We start from the raw sequence: 22,500 nt of genomic DNA, 5'->3' as shown, positions 1-22,500 counted from the left end.
GGCGTTCCTTTGTTTATATTTTTCGGCAGTTATCATTCCCACACATAAAGTCCATATCTTGAGGCGTCCTTGTGGCAGCCACAACACCGTTATCATTCACGAATGTCTGCCAACAATATTTGCTACTTTTTAAGGATTTTATCATGACAATAAACAATATTAGATCTATTTGCCTGCACGTTCTACGCGCAAGTGCTCTGATATGTATGTATATACTTGTAGCATTGCTTGTTCATGACAAAATACGTAAAAGCGGCAAATGCTTTTAGTCAAAATTTGTTAACGTTCGGCAGCTGTTGAGAATTTGTTTAATTTGATGAAACTTCGGGTACAGTATTACTCTTTTTAGGATCATTTAAATGCTGTAACGTTGTCTTTATATAGATATAGAGAAATGTAATTGAAACTAATCAGTTTCAAAGACAGTATTTTGGATACATTTCAAGGCATATTGTAAAATCATATCAGGATTAGATTGCAGAGTCCTTCCTACTGTGACGATATTTTTCATTCTCATTGTTTATTTTGTCATCTAAAAATATTTGAAGATGGTGATTAATCTTTAACATAAATCTATTTAATGGTTTCGGTATTTTTCCTAACAAAGATATAGAAAATAACTTCAGACAGTAACTGACATTGGATCCCATACTCTGCGTTTGGCCTCTCTCCTACAGTGCTGTTGCAGTCGTTGCTGCTTTTACTCAACCGAGGACTTTAGAAATGATGAATAATGTGTTCATATGTAATTATTGTTCAGACTTTGGGCTGTAATTTTTAGATGAAAAAAAAATTCTACAGTATTCAAATTCTCTACCAAAAATGCCTGAGAACTGATCTTTTCATAAAACTTGACTTAAATGACTTTCAAAACTAGCTAGTGCCCTATTCTTATCAAAGATGAATTTCTTTATTATGTTGAGTTTTTAAATGTCTGTGTATGCTCAAAGGGATTAGTGAGCTGGGAAACGGACAATATACCAGCGGACAAAACCCCAATCAGTGAATAACTTACGTTAGGTTAGGTTAGGTTAGCTTAGCTTAGCTTAGCTTAGGTTATGTCCTCTCCCCACCCCCTAATTTTCCTATCAGGGTTTTGTCTGCTATGCAGATTGGGGTTTTGTCCGTTGGGGTTTTGTCATGCGTTCGTATGAGCTAGGACGTTATTATGGATTTTACTATGACACCAAGAAATAAATCTTTATTACAATGTATTTAGATATTGACATTATGCTTTCCTTCATATTTCAAACTACTTTTTGGCAACTGTTTAACTAATAGAGTTATTCAGGAATATTCATAGTGGCTTCTTGTCATAGCATTATAGCTTTAGTTGTGACAATAGGAAATAGAGCTGAACAACAATGCATTTACCGTTCACAAAATCTTATGTTTCCTTTATTATTCCAAAACACTTTTTGAGAACTGTTTAACTTAAGCTACAGTTAGATAGGAATAATGGCAATATGTGTTAGGAATTCCCAGGCAAGTGATCAGCTCTTTGCTTAGATTCAGGATCTTCCAGTGTGATGTTCTTCTGTGAAGCAAGATTCTGGAGGGGGCGATCCAAGAGCACCAAGACTTTGTACAATGTTAACGCTTAACCTGTCCGTCTCTCCACAGGTTTGGCTAGAGGGCCTCCGCAAGGTGTTTCACAATGTCAAAGCCAACAATGTATGTCCCATGACTTGCCTCAAGAAACAGTAAGTCCTTCAGGGACGCTTGCCCTGTCACAGTTGTCCGCTTTGGTTTGCATGGTCGCCCGTGTTGCATGGAAACTTTTGTCGTTCTAACCTGTTTTCTGCATGGTTCCCACTTAATGATGGGCATTTGTGTTGTTCATTGTTTCACTGTGACGTCTATGGTCTCACACAAAATGTGGATTTTTGTGCTTTCTGTGTTCCATTGGGTGGTTGTCTGCTAAATGTGGCTGGGCAGATGATGGACGGACATCTTGCCGGTGGGTACTTGTACAAGCAAATATTTCACTAATAGATATTTCACTTAACGTTTACTGATGGGTGAAGTAACTCGATATAATTGCTTTACAAGTCAACCGTAAGAAATAAATTGAACACCATATCTTATATTATTTCCTTTAGTTTTACTGCTTTTGATAAGACACAGATTTTCTCGTTAGTGTTCTTAATATTTCAATGTTTTATGGTCTAGTTCTATAGTAAATCCATAATATGACTAAATGTTATAGACACAATTGATTAGGCAATTTAAATTTGACTGACCTTTGTTTGCTCGTTTGAATTCATTTAGCTTGAACATCTAGCAGTTTAGTTGGTCAAGATTTAGAAGAACGTCTAGATTAACGTCGTTCATACTCACTGGAACTACAACTAGGTAGCAATATAGAAGCTGATAAAGATGTACCCATCTCCCATTCTCATGGCATAGGATTCGTTAAGACCACAAAAGAAGAAATAAAATAAGTTTTTACCAGATAACTACGCCTACACTGTTGATTGCGCAAAGATCGTATATCCTGCTGGTGATGTTATCAGACAGGAAGGTCTAGAGAAGGACTTTACATTGAAAACGACGTCATTCACGGAGAGTGAAGAACTCATTCGCATAAGCCAGGCAATGCACGAAACTTATTGAAAACAGTGCATATAATTGAAAAAAGAGGGGAAGTGACCGACTTTTATACAAAACTGCGCCAGGGATTATCCTCCGCTTGGTTGTAATTGGCATTTGCCGAGAAGTCTATCCAAAGGAATACTTTGTGAGGACAGACCCTTTATTAGTTTTCTCGTTAATGGTCTTTAATATTTTAATGTGTCATAGTCTAATTCTATTGTAAATAGACCCTTTATTGTAAACAGATCATTTATTAGTTTTTTCTTTAATGATCTTTGATATTTCAATATTTGATAGTTTAATTCTATTGTAAATATATGATATGACTAAATGTTATAGACACAATTGGTTTGACAATTTAAATTTAACTCCCGTTTGGTTGCTCGTTTGAACTCGTCTAGCTTGAACGTCTATGTACTTCATAAGGCTGTAACAAGTAAAGCGTCGTACTAACAATGCCTCCGTCGTCACATTTTTTTTTCCTTTTTATCCACTTGAATCTTCAGGTGCTCTTCTCAAAAAAGAAACCCTGGTCAGGTAGCGAATGACGCCAGATGGAGACTTTCTAAATTACAACTTACGAAAAATCAGTTAGAGAAGATTTTGCAATCCATGGAACTTTCAACACACAAAAAAAAATTAATCTTCCTGCCTCCAAAGTTGAATAATGAGACATTTCATTCCATTCCAATAAGTTTTCAGTTACGCACAATATATCCTATGCTTGTCAAGAGCTACAAATCTTATTGCCAATTACAAAAACGAAATAACCTATTCTTAGAGATCTTTCAATGTGCATTAGGACTCCAGGTACGCTAAAATGACTTTATAAATTCACTCGTCATGATGTCATTGCAAACTTTAGCTTTTGTGCGAGTTCATGGAGTTGCTGGAAGCTTCAACGAATTTATTTAATCACAAAATGATGAAACTAACTGTTTCTTGATTAATTTGAGACCGCATAGATTGAATTTGTACAGTGTAGAAGACGGCGGAGATCAGCGTATGAACTTGGTTGTGGAATCTACTGGAAATATAACACAGAATTTTCCTTATAAATAAATGTAAATATAAATATATATATAAATATAAGTGTAAATATAAATATAAATATAAGTATAAATATAATATAAATATGAATATAAATATGAATACAAATATATAGACAAATATAAATATAGATACAGATATAAATACAGATATAAGTAGAAATATAGAAAAATAGAAATAAATGAATAAACAAATAAATAAAAGGATAACGCAGAGGATCTGAGCAGAGAATGGCAGTTAGCCAACCCACAGGGCTCGATGGCGCAGTGGTACCATTTGCAACCGCTATTCCAACGGTCAATCGCAAATTGCCGCCTCATCTCAAAAATTAGGAAAGAGCAGCTGGACTGGGATTTGGTAACTAACTAGGTAGCAGAGGAGATGACGTTATAATCACCGAAATAAGCATAGCTGATGTCTGTTATTGAGAAATATGCAGAGTAATAAAAGAAAAATAGATTAATTGAAAGCAACTGGACATATTAGAAAGATATTCTGTTTAAGTTCTAAGCTGTACAGTTGCCTATCTCAAGTTAACATATTATTGCCTTATCGTTTTTACTGTTCTTATCAAATGCATAGCTTTTAATGCTTTATATAATACATATATCTTAACGTTTTTCGCCTTCCTTTTCATTGGAAATCCATGATATTGCACAATTTTTGTTTTACCAAAAACCTTGTTTAGTGTAACGTCCGTTTGCTGAAATGTCCGCAGGTCAAAAAATTCGTGTGGCCAAGTGTCTGTCGGCATCTGTCTGAATTTCTAACTAAACTGCTTATGTATGTTTCATGCTTTCTTCTTTGAGTTATTTTCTCAGTTAACTAAGTAATTCATACACGATTACTTAGTTCGTGTCTTTGTTGTTTTTACAACCACTATCCATTCTTCACGAAAACCAACTCCACATTTCTTACTTTCTTTGGAAGAACTAATTTGAACCCTTTCTAAAGGACCGGGCAGCTCGGTAGCCCAGTGGATACCATGTGGAACTTATGAGCAGGTGGTTATGTGTTCGATTCCCGAACACGCTGCGTGCTTCTTGCGTTGGTTCCAGACAACCCTGGCCAGGCGGGGAGGCGAACCAAATATCGGCCTCCAGCAGCCTGCCTCAACTGACAACCCTTCTAGGAGGTTCTCACTTCCAACTTCATGGGAGTAGGATGGTGAATGATTTTTTTTTTTTTTTTAGGATAATCATCCTTTTTTTTAAGGATTCACCCGTTTTTTTGTTTTTTTTTGTGTGGAATTCTGTGCTAATGAGAATATGAAAAACAGGGAAAGGTTATAGACGAGTGGGAGAAAATGCTTATAGCAAATACTGAAATAAACCTCTATAAAACAAAATCAAAGAAGAAAAATATTAAAAAATAAGGAGAATGTGAGGATCGGGTGTAACTGGTTCAAGAAGGGGATGGGTGAGCTAGGTGTTGCCGTGCCTAAGGGATCAAGAAAAAGTTTCTGTTAAGAAGAATATTTCATGAGAAATATTGAAGTAATGGAGGGTTTCATTGTAATAAGGAAGCTTTTGAAGTAATAAAAAATAAAGTATGAATTGAGACGTTTATCGTTACGGCGGGTTGAGGAAGGGGTGTGTGATGTTTGCATGGTTGTTCAACATTGTTATGGAGTGGAGAAAAAACGGAAGACCAAGAGGAAAGAATGGAATTTAAATAATAGTTTAATATAAATATGGAACAATGTTTTGGTGGCAGACAGTGGAGAAATACTGCTAGAATTAGTACAAATGTAGGAGGGTATGATTAGGAAAGTTGAGAATAAATGTAGGTTATTAAAACAATGAAGTAGCTACTGTAAATGCTGAGGGGTTAGATGGAAATGTTCAGATATAGTTTGGCATGATGAAAAGAGGAATGAGTCATAAGGTATTACACCTATAGCCTGTTGAAAGATGGATGTTATCTGATAAAAAAGTGTTATGTTGGAAAATGCCACTAGATAAAAAAAATTAGGAGAGTAATGCAACTGTTGATTCTGTACTGAAATAATTTGTGGACGATCTTAGCGTACTAAAAAGGAGTAGCGATGGAAATAATTTCTTTAAGGAATGCATGTGTCCTGGAATATGTGGTAGATCAACAACTAATCGGATCCTGGAGCTTCGTGTTCTTGTAAAGCGCCGAGGTGATTTTCAACAGCGGTTGTTTGCATGTATTGATCTCAAGAAAGCGTTTGACTTGATACATCGTAGGGTGCTCTGGGAGAGCGTGCCCAGCTTCAGTAGACTTCTTGGGAGCGTGCCCAGCTTCTTCCCTGTTAATTCAGGAGTGAATCAGGGTTGCGTCCTCTCCCCGATACATTTCAATACCCGAATGCAGTGGGTGTTTGACAGAGTTCATAATCATTTCCATTACAGAACATTTACTGACAACACTAAAGTAATTGGCATTGTCAGTGCCGATGATGCTGCACTTACTGCGAAGTCGTTGAAGATCCTGGTTGCAGCCCTTGAGTCAGTGCACAGGGAGGGTAGACCTCTGGGACTCCAGGTCTCCTGGACCAAGACCAAGATCCAGACGACTGAAGGCTTATTGCATGGCAGAGTTTCGTCTGTCCATGCCTTTGGCGAGGATTTTGAGGTCTTAGAAAACTTCAGTTACCAAATATTATTACCGACAACAGTTACCATTCTCTAACCCTCGGTATCAGCCTACCTGGTACCCATGATTGGTACCTGTAGGCTGCAGTCTTGCAATACGGACGTAGGAGAGAATCATCTCCCCTCCACTTGGTTTCAGAATTCATCTACATACTAACTTTTACTCGGAGATGTTACCCCGGGGACCGGCACTCCATCCCCTGACCGAGCCCAAGATACCTCTCAACCTCAAAAAAATTTGTCTTTCATTTTTCATACAGGAGAGGACCGTTGCCGGCTATTGTAGGGCTTATGGTCTCCAGTCAGTGAAACTTGTAACAATTCTTATTTTTAACCAGAGCTGGGCGCGTTCCTTGGTGCGCTCCTAGGTGCGTTCCGCTCTAGTTTGGTCGCGATTAGCTCTCCCAAACTATTAAAGCTTAAGAGACAGGTTTATACCGAAATAAAAGTCAAATAGGCCACATACTATACCAAAGAAAAAATTCGTAGGCCACATACTATACCGGCACCTATATTGCTTTAATAGTTTGGGAGCGCTAACCACGCCCAAACTAAAGCGGAACGCACCGAGGAACGCGCCCAGCTCTGTTCTTAACCTCACCCAATCAGCATTATCAATACTTGCACACTGGCAACAACGCATGGATTCTTCCCCTCATGCTAATTCTTCTGCTCTCTTTCTCTCTTTTCCTGCCATCCTTTGCATGCCTCTAACCTGGTTCTCAACCACCCGGTTACTGTATGATTGGCGGGGTGATCCTTAACTCGATCCCCGGACACAGCGGTGGCAAGCCGGCCTGCGCAAGGTCACCAACAGTTGTAAAATCAATAACGTTTGCCCCAAGACTAACCTCATGAAACAGTAAGTGGTGTGTTTGCTTATGAACCTGGAAAAATATGTGTAATCTGCTTTGCTAATGAGATGCTTGGTAGTTCAGCTTTCAACCGCGCTGCTGTTTATATTAAGTAGATTTAGTGTAAAGAAAGATTTTGGTGTTTTTATGTTCTCCATAAGTTCATACATGCATACATACATACATACGTCTGTGCGTACTCACATACATATACACAAACACATTTACACACATTTAAACACACACACGCACACAACACAAAAATGTACACACATGCACGTGCGTGTACACACACACACACACACACACACACACACACACACACACACACACACGACTCACTGGTGCAGTGGTTAGCGTCTCAGGCTCCTATTCTTGAGGTACCGAGTTAGACCCGCCCAGTTACTATACCGTAGTGCAAAGGAATGGGATGTGTCTATATAAAGTCACACACACACACACACACACACACACGCAGACGCACACATTTGTACACTAACATATAGGAGCACGCATAGATCCATATGATTCCTAGTTAAGTGCAAACAATAAAAATATTTTTCTCATACAATTGGTGTAATCATTCTGTACAGTTTTGAACCGTGATTTTATTTCATTATAACTTTTGCAGATGGCCATCTGCTATATATTATGATCAGTGGTACCATTAGATTAGATTTGTTCCCTGTTGAATACTGTTGTGCTAAGGTAGCTTCATGTCACGATTTAGTAACAAGTGGATTTTTTTTTTTTTTTTTTCCAGTGACAATTAAGAATCAAGTGCACGTTGTGTCTTGAGCTTATAATTTGTGAGTCTATTTAGAGTTTTGTTCTGGCGATAGGCAAGCCTGAATTCACTGCTGACTCCCGTGTCTTGTTTGCATGGTAAAGTGTTGAAAAAAGCACATGTAAGTCTTCAACCGAATCAGGCCTACCAACTGAGTATAAATGTGACAAGACAATCATTATTATTTACTATCGTTTATTCCTTGCCCTTTGGTATTTATCATAACAAAATATACTTTACGAATGGTCATTGTATTATATAGATCAATATCTTAAAAATATATGTTATGATTTAATCTCGTTTATTATCGTTAATTAGCATTTTGAAAAAATAAAATCATCGCAGAGATCCAACCAGGTCGTCTGGCTTTTGGACCGCGAATTTGTTCTAATTTATAGCCACAGTTGCCAGCATATCTAGTGGTACAGCACTATAACAAAATCATTACATGTGGCAACACTGTGTTTCCGTATACAAAAATATCTGGTACGAAGGAGTTGTTAATACTCTGTTACGATTAGTTGTTGTTGTTGTTGTTTTTACCACGTAACTGTAAAATATCAGTGTAAACAAACACACAAATATGATTTGATAGAGCAACGTTCCGACCACTACACTATGTTTAAGTTGCAATAGGCAGCGAAGACCCAACAACTATAGTCACCCCTTAATTACGTACAAAAACGTTCATAAGTATTTAGTACAAATGTACAATAGTGACTGTGCATAGTCATCGAGCAAGTGCAACACTTTTTATTATTATTATTATCATTATTATTATTATTAATTACACTTTCGCAGGAGATCTCATGCTTCAAGATTTATTTGATTTTATGTTATTTTATTTTTATTTTTATTTTTATTTTTTATTTTTTATTCTAATATACACTTATTAGAAAGAGCTTATGCTTAAAGGGATTACCTGCTCTTCCAGTTGGATGCGTCTCGGTATGACTGTGGACTCGCAGGGCAAAATCCCAATCAAACACATCGTGAAGACCTTCGCCTCAGGAAAGACCGAAAAACTCGTACTCTCGTCTCTTACCGAACTGGGCCTTCCAGGCGATAAGGTGAGTCTCCAGCAGGTCGGTAAGGACAAGCCCTGGTAAGGCCTTCCTTGACAGCAAGTGCCTAAGGCCCACCCACGTCTTATAAGGTCCTTCTTCGCCCAATGTTGGGTATCTTACCTGGCAGAAGACAGAAATGATCTGTCCATAGACAGAATAAAATCAGCTAAGTGTAACCCTCCCACATCCCCGAAATCTGTCCCCAGTCACGCCCCCCGTAAAGTAAGCCCTACACTATCTATATTATTGCGCAATATTCTATATTGTACAATATTTTTGACAGTGTAGAGATGGTATTGAGAAAAGACTCAATATGTTGAAGACATCAAAGAATGACAACATATTGAAGCTATCAAATACCATCCCTACACCGTCAATAATATTGTACAATACGGAATATTGCGCAATAATATTGATCGTGTATGGCCCACTTAAAGGTACCGTCCCGTTATGCCTAAGGTCATGTCTTTGCATATTAAGGTCAATTATAAACCATTTCATATATCAATATCCTATTTGCTGACCAGACCAGACCTTAACACCAATAAAACCAGCTTCCAGGGTTTGAAGAAAAAAAGGTCAAACCTTGCCCACCAAGACCTTAAATTAATGAGACCTTTAAGAGGCAGAAGACACGATTGAATAGAGGTTGTTCTGACCAATTAAGGGTTATCAAGATAAACTTAACTCTTTCTCCACTTAGGGTTAACCCCAACAGCTGGAAAAAAAATCCCTTGACAAAAGCCAATGTGTTACTAGAACCCCATAGTAAATTTGTCACTATATGTTTTTCTCTGCATTGATTGTATTACCTATACATGTATGTGTGTATCTGTGTATATCCACATTTCTGTAACCTTTTGCGTGTAAGCTTGCATGTGTGTATAATTTTCTAAAGTCTGATGATGTCATAAGTGTGTGTGTGTGTGTGTATGTGTGCGTGTGTGTGTGTGTGTATCTGTGTGTGTATTTACCTAGATGTACGGGAAGGGGAGCTATGCTCGTGTGTGTGCGTGTGTGCGTGTGTGTGTGCGTGCGTGCATGTGTGCGTGCGTGCGTGTGTTCGTGCAAGCACTTTTGACAAAATTTTGTTTTATGCTCATATTCTTCCCCAAGACAACCTATTCTACCTCCCAAAAATGTGAAAGTATTCCCTTATTTGCTATCTACATTCCCCAAACCCCATTACCCTCCTCAGAGCTTGATCAGTCACTCCCACCTACCCACCAACATGATCCATACTGTACCAGTTTACAAGCGCAGACATGGCATCAATTTGACAAAGTTGTTCTCATCTCAGACCCCAAAGACCAATTACACCCTCAACCCACTCGTCAGAGGGTTTCCTTGAAAAGAGTGAACTCTCCTACAAGGAACCTATATACTATCTCTGACATACAACTTTTACCCCCAATGAACTACCTATCTCAAACCAATTAGTTAGTTCCCCCTCCAACCTCCACCTCTCGCCCGTCCCCACATCGAGCGAGTTTCTTAGTTGGATACAGAAATTCATGGATGGATATATAGCTTACTTTCTCAAATTAGAAATATGGAAGAATATGAATGGTAGTTATGTTTATTTGCAAAGTAGCTTCTCATTACTTGGTGATATGTGTTTCTTATATTTTTGTAGTTTTAATTGTTGAATATGTTTACACTCAGGACAGCCTTTAGTCCTACCCCTATGGAAAATGAGTAGATTATGTTTATATATATATATATATATATATATATATATATATATATATATATATATATATATATATATCTGGCTTGGTTTATGAGCAATTTCTGTGTCCAACTAAAGATTCCACCATACAGTTCCTCAGTAGATACTCCTACCCCCCTCCCCCTCTCCCTCCCTCCCCCCGGTTCACGACCACCACGCCCCTGTCCCCCTCATCGTCCCTCTAATCGACCACGCCCCCATCTCACGTCAGGGCGGAAGTGTGGAGCACGCTGGCTTTCCCTTCGAGAGCTTCTACAAACTCTACCATATCATCTGTCCCAGGACGGACATTGACGAACTCTACACCTCGATGTAAGTTTCCTCTTGCCTTCCATTGGCTTAGCATTGAGACGGTACGAGACGCTCGTTTGACATCTTCAGGTCCTTTTTCTTCGAGTTTCGAAACCATCACGGTCTAGAATAAATGGAGGTGGTCTTAAGGAATAAAACGAATTAGGTCTTAATCCTTCTTTCCAGGGGTCAGTTTTTATGTGCCACATCGCTTGTCGATAGGTAACCATTATAGGCTTTTGATATTCTCATGGTCTGTTTAAATATTCTTGAAGAAATGCCCATATATGGGATACTGAAGGTTTGCTAGAATTGGGAGGCGGTTCTCTTGTTGGAATAAAACTTCTCTACGGATAAAGATAAAACATTAGATTATGATCAACACACAGCAACATTTTATTGAATCAGCTAGACTTTCCCAGAGATTAACTGAACCTAACGGCTAACACAAAGTAAAGTAAATTTACGACCGGTTGACCTCTTTTCGCCTCGGACGAGATTTCGTCGTGATTCTTGTTCCGCTTAACCTCAGATGACCTTATTTGTCCGAGGGGGGGAGAGGGTCAGATCCGGCAAAAGAGTGGAGTCTCAAACGAGACCCCACCTTGTGCCAGTTCTGTTCCTTCACCTGAATAGAAGCCCCTGGAAGGAGTTGATCAACAACACATGAATGTAACATCTCGTACCTCTTCCGGAGGGCGCTCTCAGTCCAGGGAAGGATCTTCAGGTCATGCTAGGTCACTAAACTTTGCCATCAGGTCAAGAGGTCAGATGAATAGAATTGTTGGAATCAACCCTCAGATGCGCTGGACTGGGGAAGACGTGAAGAATAGAGTTCGACTATACCCGTTGCACTGAGATCTGGCCATTAGGGCGGAGCACTGGGAGTTCCCCTGTGGTGCCACATATAATTATTCTATAATTTCATTTTATTTTATAATTCTATTTTATAGTTTTATAATGTTGCCTCATATGATTATATTATAATTTTTTGTCACACACCACCACTGAGGTAAAAATCAAAGCAATGTTTTCTATACAAAGGTTTCGTTTCTTTAAGTCTAGATATGGCATATATGCATGAGAGAGCGACGTTGCCGCTACATCTAATCTCTGGCCCCGCCCCCCTCATACTGCATTCAGAAAACATTGCATCCACATGCACGTTCTCGCCATGGATGCCCACATGTGGCAACACCGGGAAATCTCCTAGCCCCGCCTTATCGGCCAATTCTCCTTGCGCTGACTATAGGAAACTCTCCCTGTAGCCTGGGAAGTCACTCTCTCTCTCTCTCTCTCTCTCTCTCTCTCTCTCTCTCTCTCTCTCTCTCTCTGTCTCTCTCTCTCTCTCTCTCTCTCTTTGTCTCTTTCTCTCTCTCTCTCTCTTTGTCTCTTTCTCTCTCTCTCTCTCTCTGTCTCTTTCTCCCTCTCTCTTTCTCCCTCTCTCTCTCTTTCTCCCTCTCTCTCTCTTTCTCCCTCTCTTTCTCTATCTCCCCTCTCTCTCTTTCTCCCTCTCTTTCTCTATCTCCCATCTCTCTCTCCTTCTCCCCCTCTCTCTCTCCCATCTCTCTCTTTCACTCTTTTCCCCCTTTCGCCTTTTTTTGAAAAATCACCCCCTCCTGTGTTGGGATGCGACCCCTCCTCTCCTTGCTCGTTTTCTGCAAGGTCTTTTCGGTGACCTAACACGAATTTCGGTGACCTAACACGAATTAGTGTCAGAGGTCGTGAAGCGATGTACTGTCTCGTGCCGTTCTGTAATGTGGATCTGTCTCCCGTCTTTTAGAACGTTCAGTGGGCGTAATAAGGTCGCCCTGCACCTTCTCACCCATACATGTGGACTCAGTTTGTCTCTTTGGAAAAAAAAAAAGACGTCAAATTATGTGATGACAGTAATTAAGTCAAAGAAACGTTCTATAATGTTAATCAGTTCATTTATTTATTTATTTATCAATACGTATTTATTTAAATATCTATTTATTAATTTATTTATCTATTTATTCATTTATTTGCTTTTATCTTATTCATTTATTCATCTATTCACTTGTTTATCTATTAATCTATGAATAAAACAATTATCATTCCTAGTTCCCCACAGAACGTTCTAGAATACGTTGTAGAACTTAGTACCCTTTCTAGATGAGGATCTTACCATCTTTCCTAGATATGTGTGTGTGTGTGCGTGTGTGCGTGTGCAAAGGACTTCATTGCCTTTCCAGATCTTGAGCAATTAGACCATCGTCTCAAGTGTCCAATTGCCCCCTTGTTAACTACCCTCCCCCCCCCCGTCATGCTTGCGTAGTTAGTCTCCTTGAATTGGCTAGTTCGTGGACAGAGTAGTTAACCCACAGGACCCCCTACAGCTGAATAGAAACGCCAGGGTTATTCATAAGACGGTCAAGACGCGGAACTCAGTTTGTACAAAACATAGGCCCCGTTCACACTGGCGGTTTGAACCGCGCGGAATCCGCAGTGGTACCGCATAGTCAAGGAAGAACTTCGCGGTTGTGTGTGAAGGCCCCCATTGACCTACATTGTAATTGAACCGTCGCGGTTCAAACCGCTAATGTGAATAGGGCATAAGTCGTTCATTCTACCTGACGCCAAGCGGTTTTATTCGCTTGTGGGAAAACCTCAAATGAATAAAATCGCCTGACGGCAGTAGGAATAAACGTAGGGATCAGATATAGGCGACAAAATATCTACAGATTCAAACTTTGTTGTTTTGTATAAATGATTGTTAATTATCATTGCCTTCGCTAATTTTGTTGTGTCTACTCTTCCTCCTCATATACTCGCTCCTCATCTACTCCCCTCCATCCTCCATTACCCTCCTCCTCCTCCCTCCTTCCTCCTCCTCCTCCCTCTCTCCTCCTCCTCCTCCTCCTCCTCCTCCTCCCCCCTCACTCCCTCCCTCCTCCTCCACCTTACGGGAACCCCTCCAGAACAAAGGAGCCCTACATCTCGCTGAAGCAGTTCATCAACTTCATGAACGAGAAGCAGCGAGACCCGAGGCTCAACGAAATCCTGTATCCGCTCTATGGCGAGAAGAGGTGCATAGAGATCATCACGGCACACGAACCGGACCCGGAACACGTCAAAGAGAGTGAGTACAGAACAACAACAGAGGCACACACACACACACACCCCTCCCCAGGCGGGACCCGGAGGGACGGGCCGGAAGGGAAGGGAAGGGAGAGGGAGGGGAGGAAGGTGGTGAAAGGGAATGGGATAGAATCAGCAGTAGTAGTAGTAGATGTAGTAGTAGTAGTAGTAGAAATAGTAGTAGTAGTAGTAGTAGTAGTAGTAGTAGTAATGATGATATTAGTAATAGATACAATGGTAATGATAATGTAATAATAATAATAATGATAAAAATAATAATAACAATAGTAGTAGTAGTAGTAGTAATACTAATAGTAACAATAACAATAGTAATAATAATAGTAGTGATAATAACAATAATGATGATAATAAAATAATAACCATAACAATAATAATAATTAATAATGATAACAATAATATTTACAATAATAATAGTAATAATGATAATAGCAGCAATGGTGATAATAATAACAATAATATAATAATGATAATAATATCTATAATACCTGTCTATTTCTCTGTCTCATTCCACCCCATCATTCCAGACCGCATCACGAAGACGGGCCTCATGGCATTCCTCATGTCGGACGAGAACGCCCCTGTGTTCCTGGATCGTCTGGACGTGTACCAGGACATGGACCAACCCATGAACCACTACTACATCAACTCGTCCCACAACACCTACCTCTCCGGCAGGCAATTCGGCGGCAAGTCGACGGCAGAAATGTATCGGCAGACACTCCTGGCAGGGTGCAGGTGAGTGAAGAAGTCTTTTCCAGTAAACGCGAATTCGTTTCACAAAAGCGCGTTTTTTTTTTCCAGGAAATGCATACTCGTCTTACATGAGCGCAAATTATTTTCCAGTAAGAGCAAAATCGTCTTACATGAGCGTAAATTCTTTTCCAGTAAGCGCAAATTGTTTTCCAGTAAACTCAAACTCGTCTTACAAGAGCGCAATTCTTTTCCAGTAAATGCAAACTCGTCTCACAACAGCGCAAATTCTTTTCCAGTAAACGCATACTCGTCTCACAACAGCGCAAATTCTTTTCCAGTAAACGCATACTCGTCTTACAAGAGCGCAAATTCTTTTCCAGTAAGCGCAAACTCGTTTTGCAAAAGCGCAGTCTTTTCCAGTAAGCGCATACTAGTCTTATATGAGAGCAAATTCTTTTCCAGTAAACGCAAACGCGTCTTACAAAAGCGCCTTGTTTCCCAGTACTCGTCTTATAAGACCGCAAATATTTCTCTAATAAACACGAATGAGTCGTGTGACACCATGAAAACATTAAGCGCAACCTCGTCTTACAAAAGCGCAAATGTTTTTCTAATAAACGCAACTTCGTAGCTTAATTGTCTTACAAAAACGCAAAGTCTGTTACAATAAACGCAAACTCGTCTTACAGAAACGCAAATTATTTTCCAATAAACGCAAACTCGTATTACAAAAGCGCAAACAATTATCTGATAAACGCAATGTCCTCTTACAGGAACCTTAAAGTTTCCCATATGAGCTCAAACGTTTCCTTGATAAGTACAAACAAGTTTTATATAAAAGCAAACGAAATATTTTTCACGTAAATGTGTACGCAAATACAGAGGCGCCAATGCACATAGTTTTAAAAGCAATTCTAAACATATTTTTGAACAAACTCTCTTCTTCAAAAATGTATTTGTGATGAACACAAAAACCTGCCACGTAAACACAAATAAATAAATAAATAAATAAACAGATAAGCGAGCAAATAAATAGATAAATAGACTAATAAACAAACCAGCCTAATGTGATTTTGAACGAGTTTCATGTGCCACCTCAGGTGTGTTGAACTGGATTGTTGGGACGGCAAAGGAGAAGACGAAGAGCCCATCATCACCCACGGCAAAGCCATGTGCACAGACATCCTCTTCAAGGAAGCCATCATCGCCATCCGTGACTGTGCCTTCGTGACGTCAGACTGCCCCATCGTCCTATCCTTCGAGAACCATTGCTGCAAGAAGCAGCAGTACAAACTCGCCAAGTACTGCGATGAGTTCTTCGGGGAGCTTCTGTCCAAAGAGGCGCTTCCAGACAGTCCTGTGAGTCTTCATTTTTTTTTTTTTTTTTTTTTTTTTTTTTTTAGTTGGTGTAGATACTCGTTTACATGCAAAAAAGGTGACGTAGACATATATTCATATGTGTATGTGTATTTATGCATGTGCAGGCGCTAAACATGAAGTATGTACATACATGTGTGTGTGTGTGTATGTATGTGTGTGTACGTGTGCATGCAAACGCATACACATACATACACAAACACACATGTTCACACATAAACACACACACACACACACATATAAACACACACACACGTGCATTAGATATACACATAAATATATATTTCTATGTTATTTCTCAGCTGGTGCCAGGCCATCCCCTCCCGAGTCCCAACCAGCTGAAGAAGAAGATCCTGATCAAGAACAAGCGCCTCAAGGCCGAAGTGGAGAAACAGGAGCTCGAGTTGTTCCTCAAGGGGCAGCTGGAACTCGTGGACGACGTGGTGGAGGACGCCTCTCAAGCCGCAGCCCCCAAGACCGAGCCCAAGGTAAGTTTGTCTGTCTGGGCGGTTCCGCCACCGCCGCCGCCACACCCTCCACCGCCACCATCACCGCCACCGCCACCGCCGCCGCCGCCGCCTCTGCCAACTCGGAAAGAGGGTGCCAACTTAAACAGTGAGAGGAACGAGTTGGCGGGTCTCCTCCTCCCCCTTCTCCTCCTCTTCCTCCTCCTCCTCCTCTTCCTCGTTCGCTTTATTATTCGCTTCCTCCTCCTCCTCTTCCTCGTTCGCTTTATTATTCGCTTCCTCCTCCTCCTACTTCTCCTCCTCCTCGATCGCTTTATTATTCTTTATTATTATTTCTCCTCCTCCTTTTTTTTTTCCCTATTTGCTTACTTCTCTTTTGTTATTTGCCTCCTCGAAGGGAGTCCATAGCTCGCTGCCATATATCCTTCATCTTCGAACTCGTCCAAATCTTTCCGTCATTTTTTTCCGTATTTCTTCACGTCACCTTTGCCATTTGCCTTTTTTTTCGACCATATCATATTGTTCCTTATGTTACACTTTGTCATCTTGGATTTTTTTTCCTTTCAGACACTATTGTCCTGCTGTCACTTCTTTCCTGTCACTTTTTTTTTCATTCAGATTTCTATATATATATTTTTTTCATTCGTCGGATTTTTTCTCTTTTATATTCGGTCAACTTATCTAAGTCTGACATCCTTTTCCTTTGTTATTCGTCCTTCATTCATTCTTTTATTTCTGCAACTTTATCTTACAGCATTTTTTTCCTTTACATTTTCACCATTTATTTTCCTTCTTCCACTTTCGCGTTTTCCATTTTTCACGACACTTCCCCCTTCTATTGTATTTCCTTGTACCTTTTGTTTCCTGCAGTTGTTTATTTTCTCCTTTACAGCATTTTCTTCGGCCATTTTTTTCCTCCCGCCACAATTTTCCTTTTTTTTTTTTTTTTTTTTTTTCCGTTCCGCTCGACTTCCAGACCCCCAGACTTGCAGACTCTTCTCTAAGCTCCCCCCAGCCCTCCCTGCTCTCCCCCCGCCAGACAAAACTCGCCCCCCACCCTTTATATATTTATACATTTTTTTCATACGAAGTGTCCAGAAACAGAGGGGCACCCCCGCCACTTTTACTGGTCACGAGTTAAGCATGGATAGTGAAAGGGGTAACACTCCTTTCTATATATATCCTTGCTTAAGTCGAATCCGGTGAACATGGTGTGGATGCCCCTCTGTTTCTAGCCGCCTCATATCTGTATGGTCCTGATATACGCTAGATGGCAATGTGATGCGACTGTTTATGTGCCGTAAGTGTGGCATGGGTGTATCGTTGTATCCATGAACCCAACCAAAAAATATATATCTACATATATATATCTGGCATACCTAAATAAAAATTACTACTAAGGTATCCCTCCCTCCCAAAAAAATATATACACACATATATATATATATCAATTGAGCATGCATATACGGCTTCAGCATACCTGCCGAAGTTCAATTGTCAAATTTCCTTTCCTTTCCCCTTTTTTCGATATGGAATTTTGTCTTTCCTTCTTTTGGAGCTTCTGCTCCCCCCCCCCAACTCAAAAAACGGGATACTGTTGCTTGCCTTTTCTCCCTCCCCCTCCCCCTGATCCCCCCAAGACATCCTCATCTCCTCCCCTTCCCCCCAATGAGCAGACAGTGCTCTTCTCCCAATAGAATACCCCCCCCCTCCATTACCTCCCTCCAACACTCACACCCCTAAGGGGGAGGTTGTTGAAGAACTACCCCAACGCCCACCCACACAATGGCATGATACTTGACCGGCCTTTAGCTTCTCAGTAAATACGCTCTGAGACTCCCCTTGCCCACTCCCCTCCCCCCCCCAAACATACACACGCACACACACACACACGCACACACACATACATTGGACGAAACAGTAGTGTGTGCAAACGCCATACAGGAATTTAAGAACGAACTAGATGTTGCGAGATACAAAGACGGGTCACCACGAGCAACGCTCACGTTCCCGTATAATACAACTAGATAAATACATATAACTAGCGTCTTTGATTTTTTTTTTTTTTTTTGTCAGCTGTGATGGATCCTTTTCCAGGCTAGTCATCCTGTTGGCTTCCATAGGTAATACACTTTTTATATTCTATTCTGGCTGAATCCAGGCGATTTGATTCGGCTGAGGAAACGACAGAGACCCGTTCGTAATCTATAGACTGCCCTTCAGTTAAATAAATAATCTACCACAAACCAGAACAAAAAAATAAATACATTAAATAAATTAATAAATAAGACCGTCACTATATCAAAGTGAATCACGAGCAATAATATTGGCGACCATCTTAGTTCAGTTAGGATGATGATAATTACACCTTGGTAACTCATTGCAAGACTAACAACCACAAATCTAGTTACATCTTCGTTTCCACACTGCTGTGTGACTAGAAATGTGACTTCTAGTCTTAGAAGTGTGTTACCATAATGTGAATGTCATAGATTTTAGTCTATACAAGAACAGAGAAGTTCACTTCGGAAATCAAACGATGTGACGTCACAAAGCGTAGAGTAGCATCTAATCCCAAGATATCGTATTAATCTGAAAGAAATATAAGGGTCATACTTATGGGTTGTTATCGTTATTATAGATAATATTATCATTACTATTATCATTACTGTGATTATCATTATCATTTTTATTATTATTTTTTCATATGTCATTCCACTACAAGTAAATCGTCAGATACTCCATATGAAAACCATCTAACTCAGGTGCCTTGCCATCTTTCATCTCTTTCAATGAGCTTTAGGTCTCCTCTTTTCCCACTGGTTGTTTTAGGAGAATATTAGCTAATTTTATGGATAGGGATAATAGGTGGTACTGGACATGGAACTACCTAGTATAATCCTTATGGTCTCTTGCAGTCTCCTTCAGTCTTATGTTCTTATAGTTCCATCGTTCTTGTTGCCCATTAAATTCATTCTCCTGGTATCTCATACATCGGTCATATATGAGCTCTGAGCTCTCTTCCGGGAGGGAAACAGCTGTCGATCACGAGTCCAACACGTGATCCAAGACCATAGCGAATCACATTGTCACAGCCAAAGTCTCCCTGTCTTGATTTCTGAAAGTAGCCATTTCTTGCACCAAAACCAGTCACCAGCACCAATATTATTACCACCAACATTACCTCCAACACCATCTCCATCACCACCAACAAACCAAAACTTTCACTATCAGTCTCAAAAATACAGAGCTGGGCGCGTTACCACCGGACAGCTAGTGCGTTACCGCCAGACATGTATGTTTTACCGAAAAATCTGCTTATACATACTGCGTACGAGTATGTGTATATACACATACACATACGCGGTAACGCGGGCCGCTCTAAGGAAATTAAAATCGGTAACGCATTGACGGAAATGTACTCCAGATTTTTCGGTAACGCACTACTTGTCCGGCGGTAACGCACTACCTGTCCTGTGGTAACGCGCCCAGCTCTGCAAAAATACTGTTCTCGCTCCTGATTGTAAGTTTGCAAATGAAAAATTTCTTTGCTTAGTATATAGTAGGTCCGATTAGTTGTCCAGCATAAACCGGGTTTTCTAGCAACAGGGCTTTATTGATGCAACAGGATTTGGAAGTTGTACAGCTACACAGAAAACTATCGTTAGTAGGGGTGTCGAAACATTCGCTAATGAACATAACCTTATGATACCGAAGGGTTGGTATTTCTGGGGTTCGAATTGTTCGAATTCCTTCTGAATGAATATGAATCGAATAATAGTTCCGGAGTTCATATGGATTCACTATGACATGATAATCTTATTTCCGATGGAGACTTCAACTTGTCTCAAATAGTTTCGTTGTTTTGTGTCAAAATGATTAGCGTGATTTACTAACGATAGTTTTCTGTGCAGCTGTACATAGATCAGTGTTTTTCAACCTGGGGGGGGCATGGAAACCAAGAGAAGGATTTAGAGGGACCCTGGTCTTCTGTTACAAATCATACGTTTCTATAGAATGTGAGGAATCTGAATATGACGGATAAAGATGATAGGTGGACATGGAACTGTCTAGTGTAGGCTTTATGGTCTCTTGTAGTCTCCTTCATTCTTATATTCTTATGTTCACTCTGTCCGGGCAAAAGAAATGCAAGATATTTATCATTGTCAACCTTGGTACTGAAGCAAAGGGTTTTTCTTCATTAACAATTTATTTATATATTTATCTCTTCATTTATTTATCTATTTATCTATTCATGTATTTACTTTTTATCTTATTATCATTATTATTATCTTTATTTTATTTTTTTTATTTTTTTTAGGTGGGTTAGCATTTGGGAAAAAATGAATGTGAGTCCACACGAATATTGAGAATTTACGAAAGAAAATTTTGAACGGAAATCCAAATTTTTGAGAATTCACCCAAAACAACTTACAAATCTGACATACCCTGTACGTGCGCGCCACCCATGACGTCACCTCCCGACCTCCCAACCCGAAGTGAACCGACCTGTTCACGTACAGACTTCGACCATACCAAAAAAAAAAAAAAAAAAATCTTATCACACTTATACCACATACCACATACCACCACCTCTTCCTCCACCACCCACCCAACCACCCCCCTTCTCCCGTTGATTCTGTGGTCTTCTCCTTTCTCCGTCTCCCTGTAGAGCGCAGCGCCAAATACCATAACTACTCCCGTGTCGCAGCAATCGTTGGAGGACGACAAGCCGCTCACAGCGGAGGAAAGGGCGTTCCTCTACTACCAGTACACGGGCGCCACCACGCAGGTCCACCCCGTCCTCTCCTCCTTCGTCAACTACTGCCAACCCGTCAAGTTCCAGGGCTTTGACTTAGCTGAAGGTACTCGTGCCCTCCCCCACGTCCAACACCAACACTATCTCCAACACCAACACTATCTCCAACACTATCCCCAACACTATCTCCAACACTATCTCCAACACCATCTCCAACACCAACACTATTTCCAACACCAACACTATCTCCAACACCAACACTATCTCCAACACCAACACTATCTCCAACACCAACACTATCTCCAACACCAACACTATCTCCAACACCAACACTATCTCCAATACCAACACTATCTCCAACACCAACACTATCTCCAACACCAACACTATCTCCAACACCAACACTATCTCCAACACCAACACTATCTCCAACACCATCACTATCTCCAACACCAACACTATCTCCAACACCAACACTATCTCCAACACCAACACTATCTCCGACACTAACACTATCTCCAACACCAACACTATCTCCAACACCAACATTATCTCCAACACCAACACTATCTCCAACACCAACACTATCTCCAACACCAGCACTATCTCCACCATTACTGTTTCCAACGTTACTGTTTCCAACATCAGTGTCTCCAGCATCACTGTCTCCAACATCACTATCTCCAGCATTACTGTCTCCACCATACCTGTCTCCAACATCACTGTTTCCAACATCACTATCTCCAGCATCATTGTCTCCAATATCATTATCTCTAACATTACCATCTCCAACATCATTATCTCCAACATCATTATCTCCAACATCACTGTCTCCAACATCACTGTCTCCAGCATCACTATCTCCAACATCATTATCTCCAACATCACTGTCTCCAACATCACTGTCTCCAGCATCACTATCTCCAACATCACTGTCTCCAACATCACTGTCTCCAACATCACTGTCTCCAACATCACTGTCTCCAACATCACTATCTCCAGCATCACCATCTCCAGCATCACTATCTCCAACATCATTATCTCCAACATCACTATCTCCAGCATCACCATCTCCAGCATCACT

At 40.3% G+C, this 22,500-nt stretch overlaps 1 protein-coding gene across 6 annotated transcripts in view; it reads left to right on the top strand.

The window, feature by feature from the left end:
* The window catches only part of LOC143033319 (1-phosphatidylinositol 4,5-bisphosphate phosphodiesterase-like), a 279,603-nt gene that overhangs the window by 240,263 nt on the left and 16,840 nt on the right, over window positions 1–22,500 (top strand). For 4 of the 6 annotated variants that reach the window (XM_076198611.1, XM_076198613.1, XM_076198614.1 and 1 more), the window contains 8 exons: window positions 1,624–1,703; window positions 8,842–8,977; window positions 10,918–11,018; window positions 13,940–14,100; window positions 14,645–14,855; window positions 15,914–16,172; window positions 16,493–16,678; window positions 21,330–21,522. In XM_076198611.1, the coding sequence (XP_076054726.1) occupies window positions 1,624–1,703; window positions 8,842–8,977; window positions 10,918–11,018; window positions 13,940–14,100; window positions 14,645–14,855; window positions 15,914–16,172; window positions 16,493–16,678; window positions 21,330–21,522 (1,327 nt within the window). Of the gene's footprint in view, window positions 1–1,623; window positions 1,704–7,048; window positions 7,129–8,841; window positions 8,978–10,917; window positions 11,019–13,939; window positions 14,101–14,644; window positions 14,856–15,913; window positions 16,173–16,492; window positions 16,679–21,329; window positions 21,523–22,500 lie in introns of all 6 variants that reach the window. The other 2 variants (XM_076198612.1, XM_076198616.1) reach the window with 2 other exon arrangements.

Source organism: Oratosquilla oratoria, chromosome 15, assembly GCF_046742065.1.
Source record: "Oratosquilla oratoria isolate Oo_2021 chromosome 15, ASM4674206v1, whole genome shotgun sequence".
In the NCBI taxonomy this organism is placed as follows: Eukaryota; Metazoa; Arthropoda; class Malacostraca; order Stomatopoda; family Squillidae; genus Oratosquilla; species Oratosquilla oratoria.
Note: the sequence above shows the minus strand (reverse complement) of the source record. Positions and strands in the feature narration are given on the sequence as shown.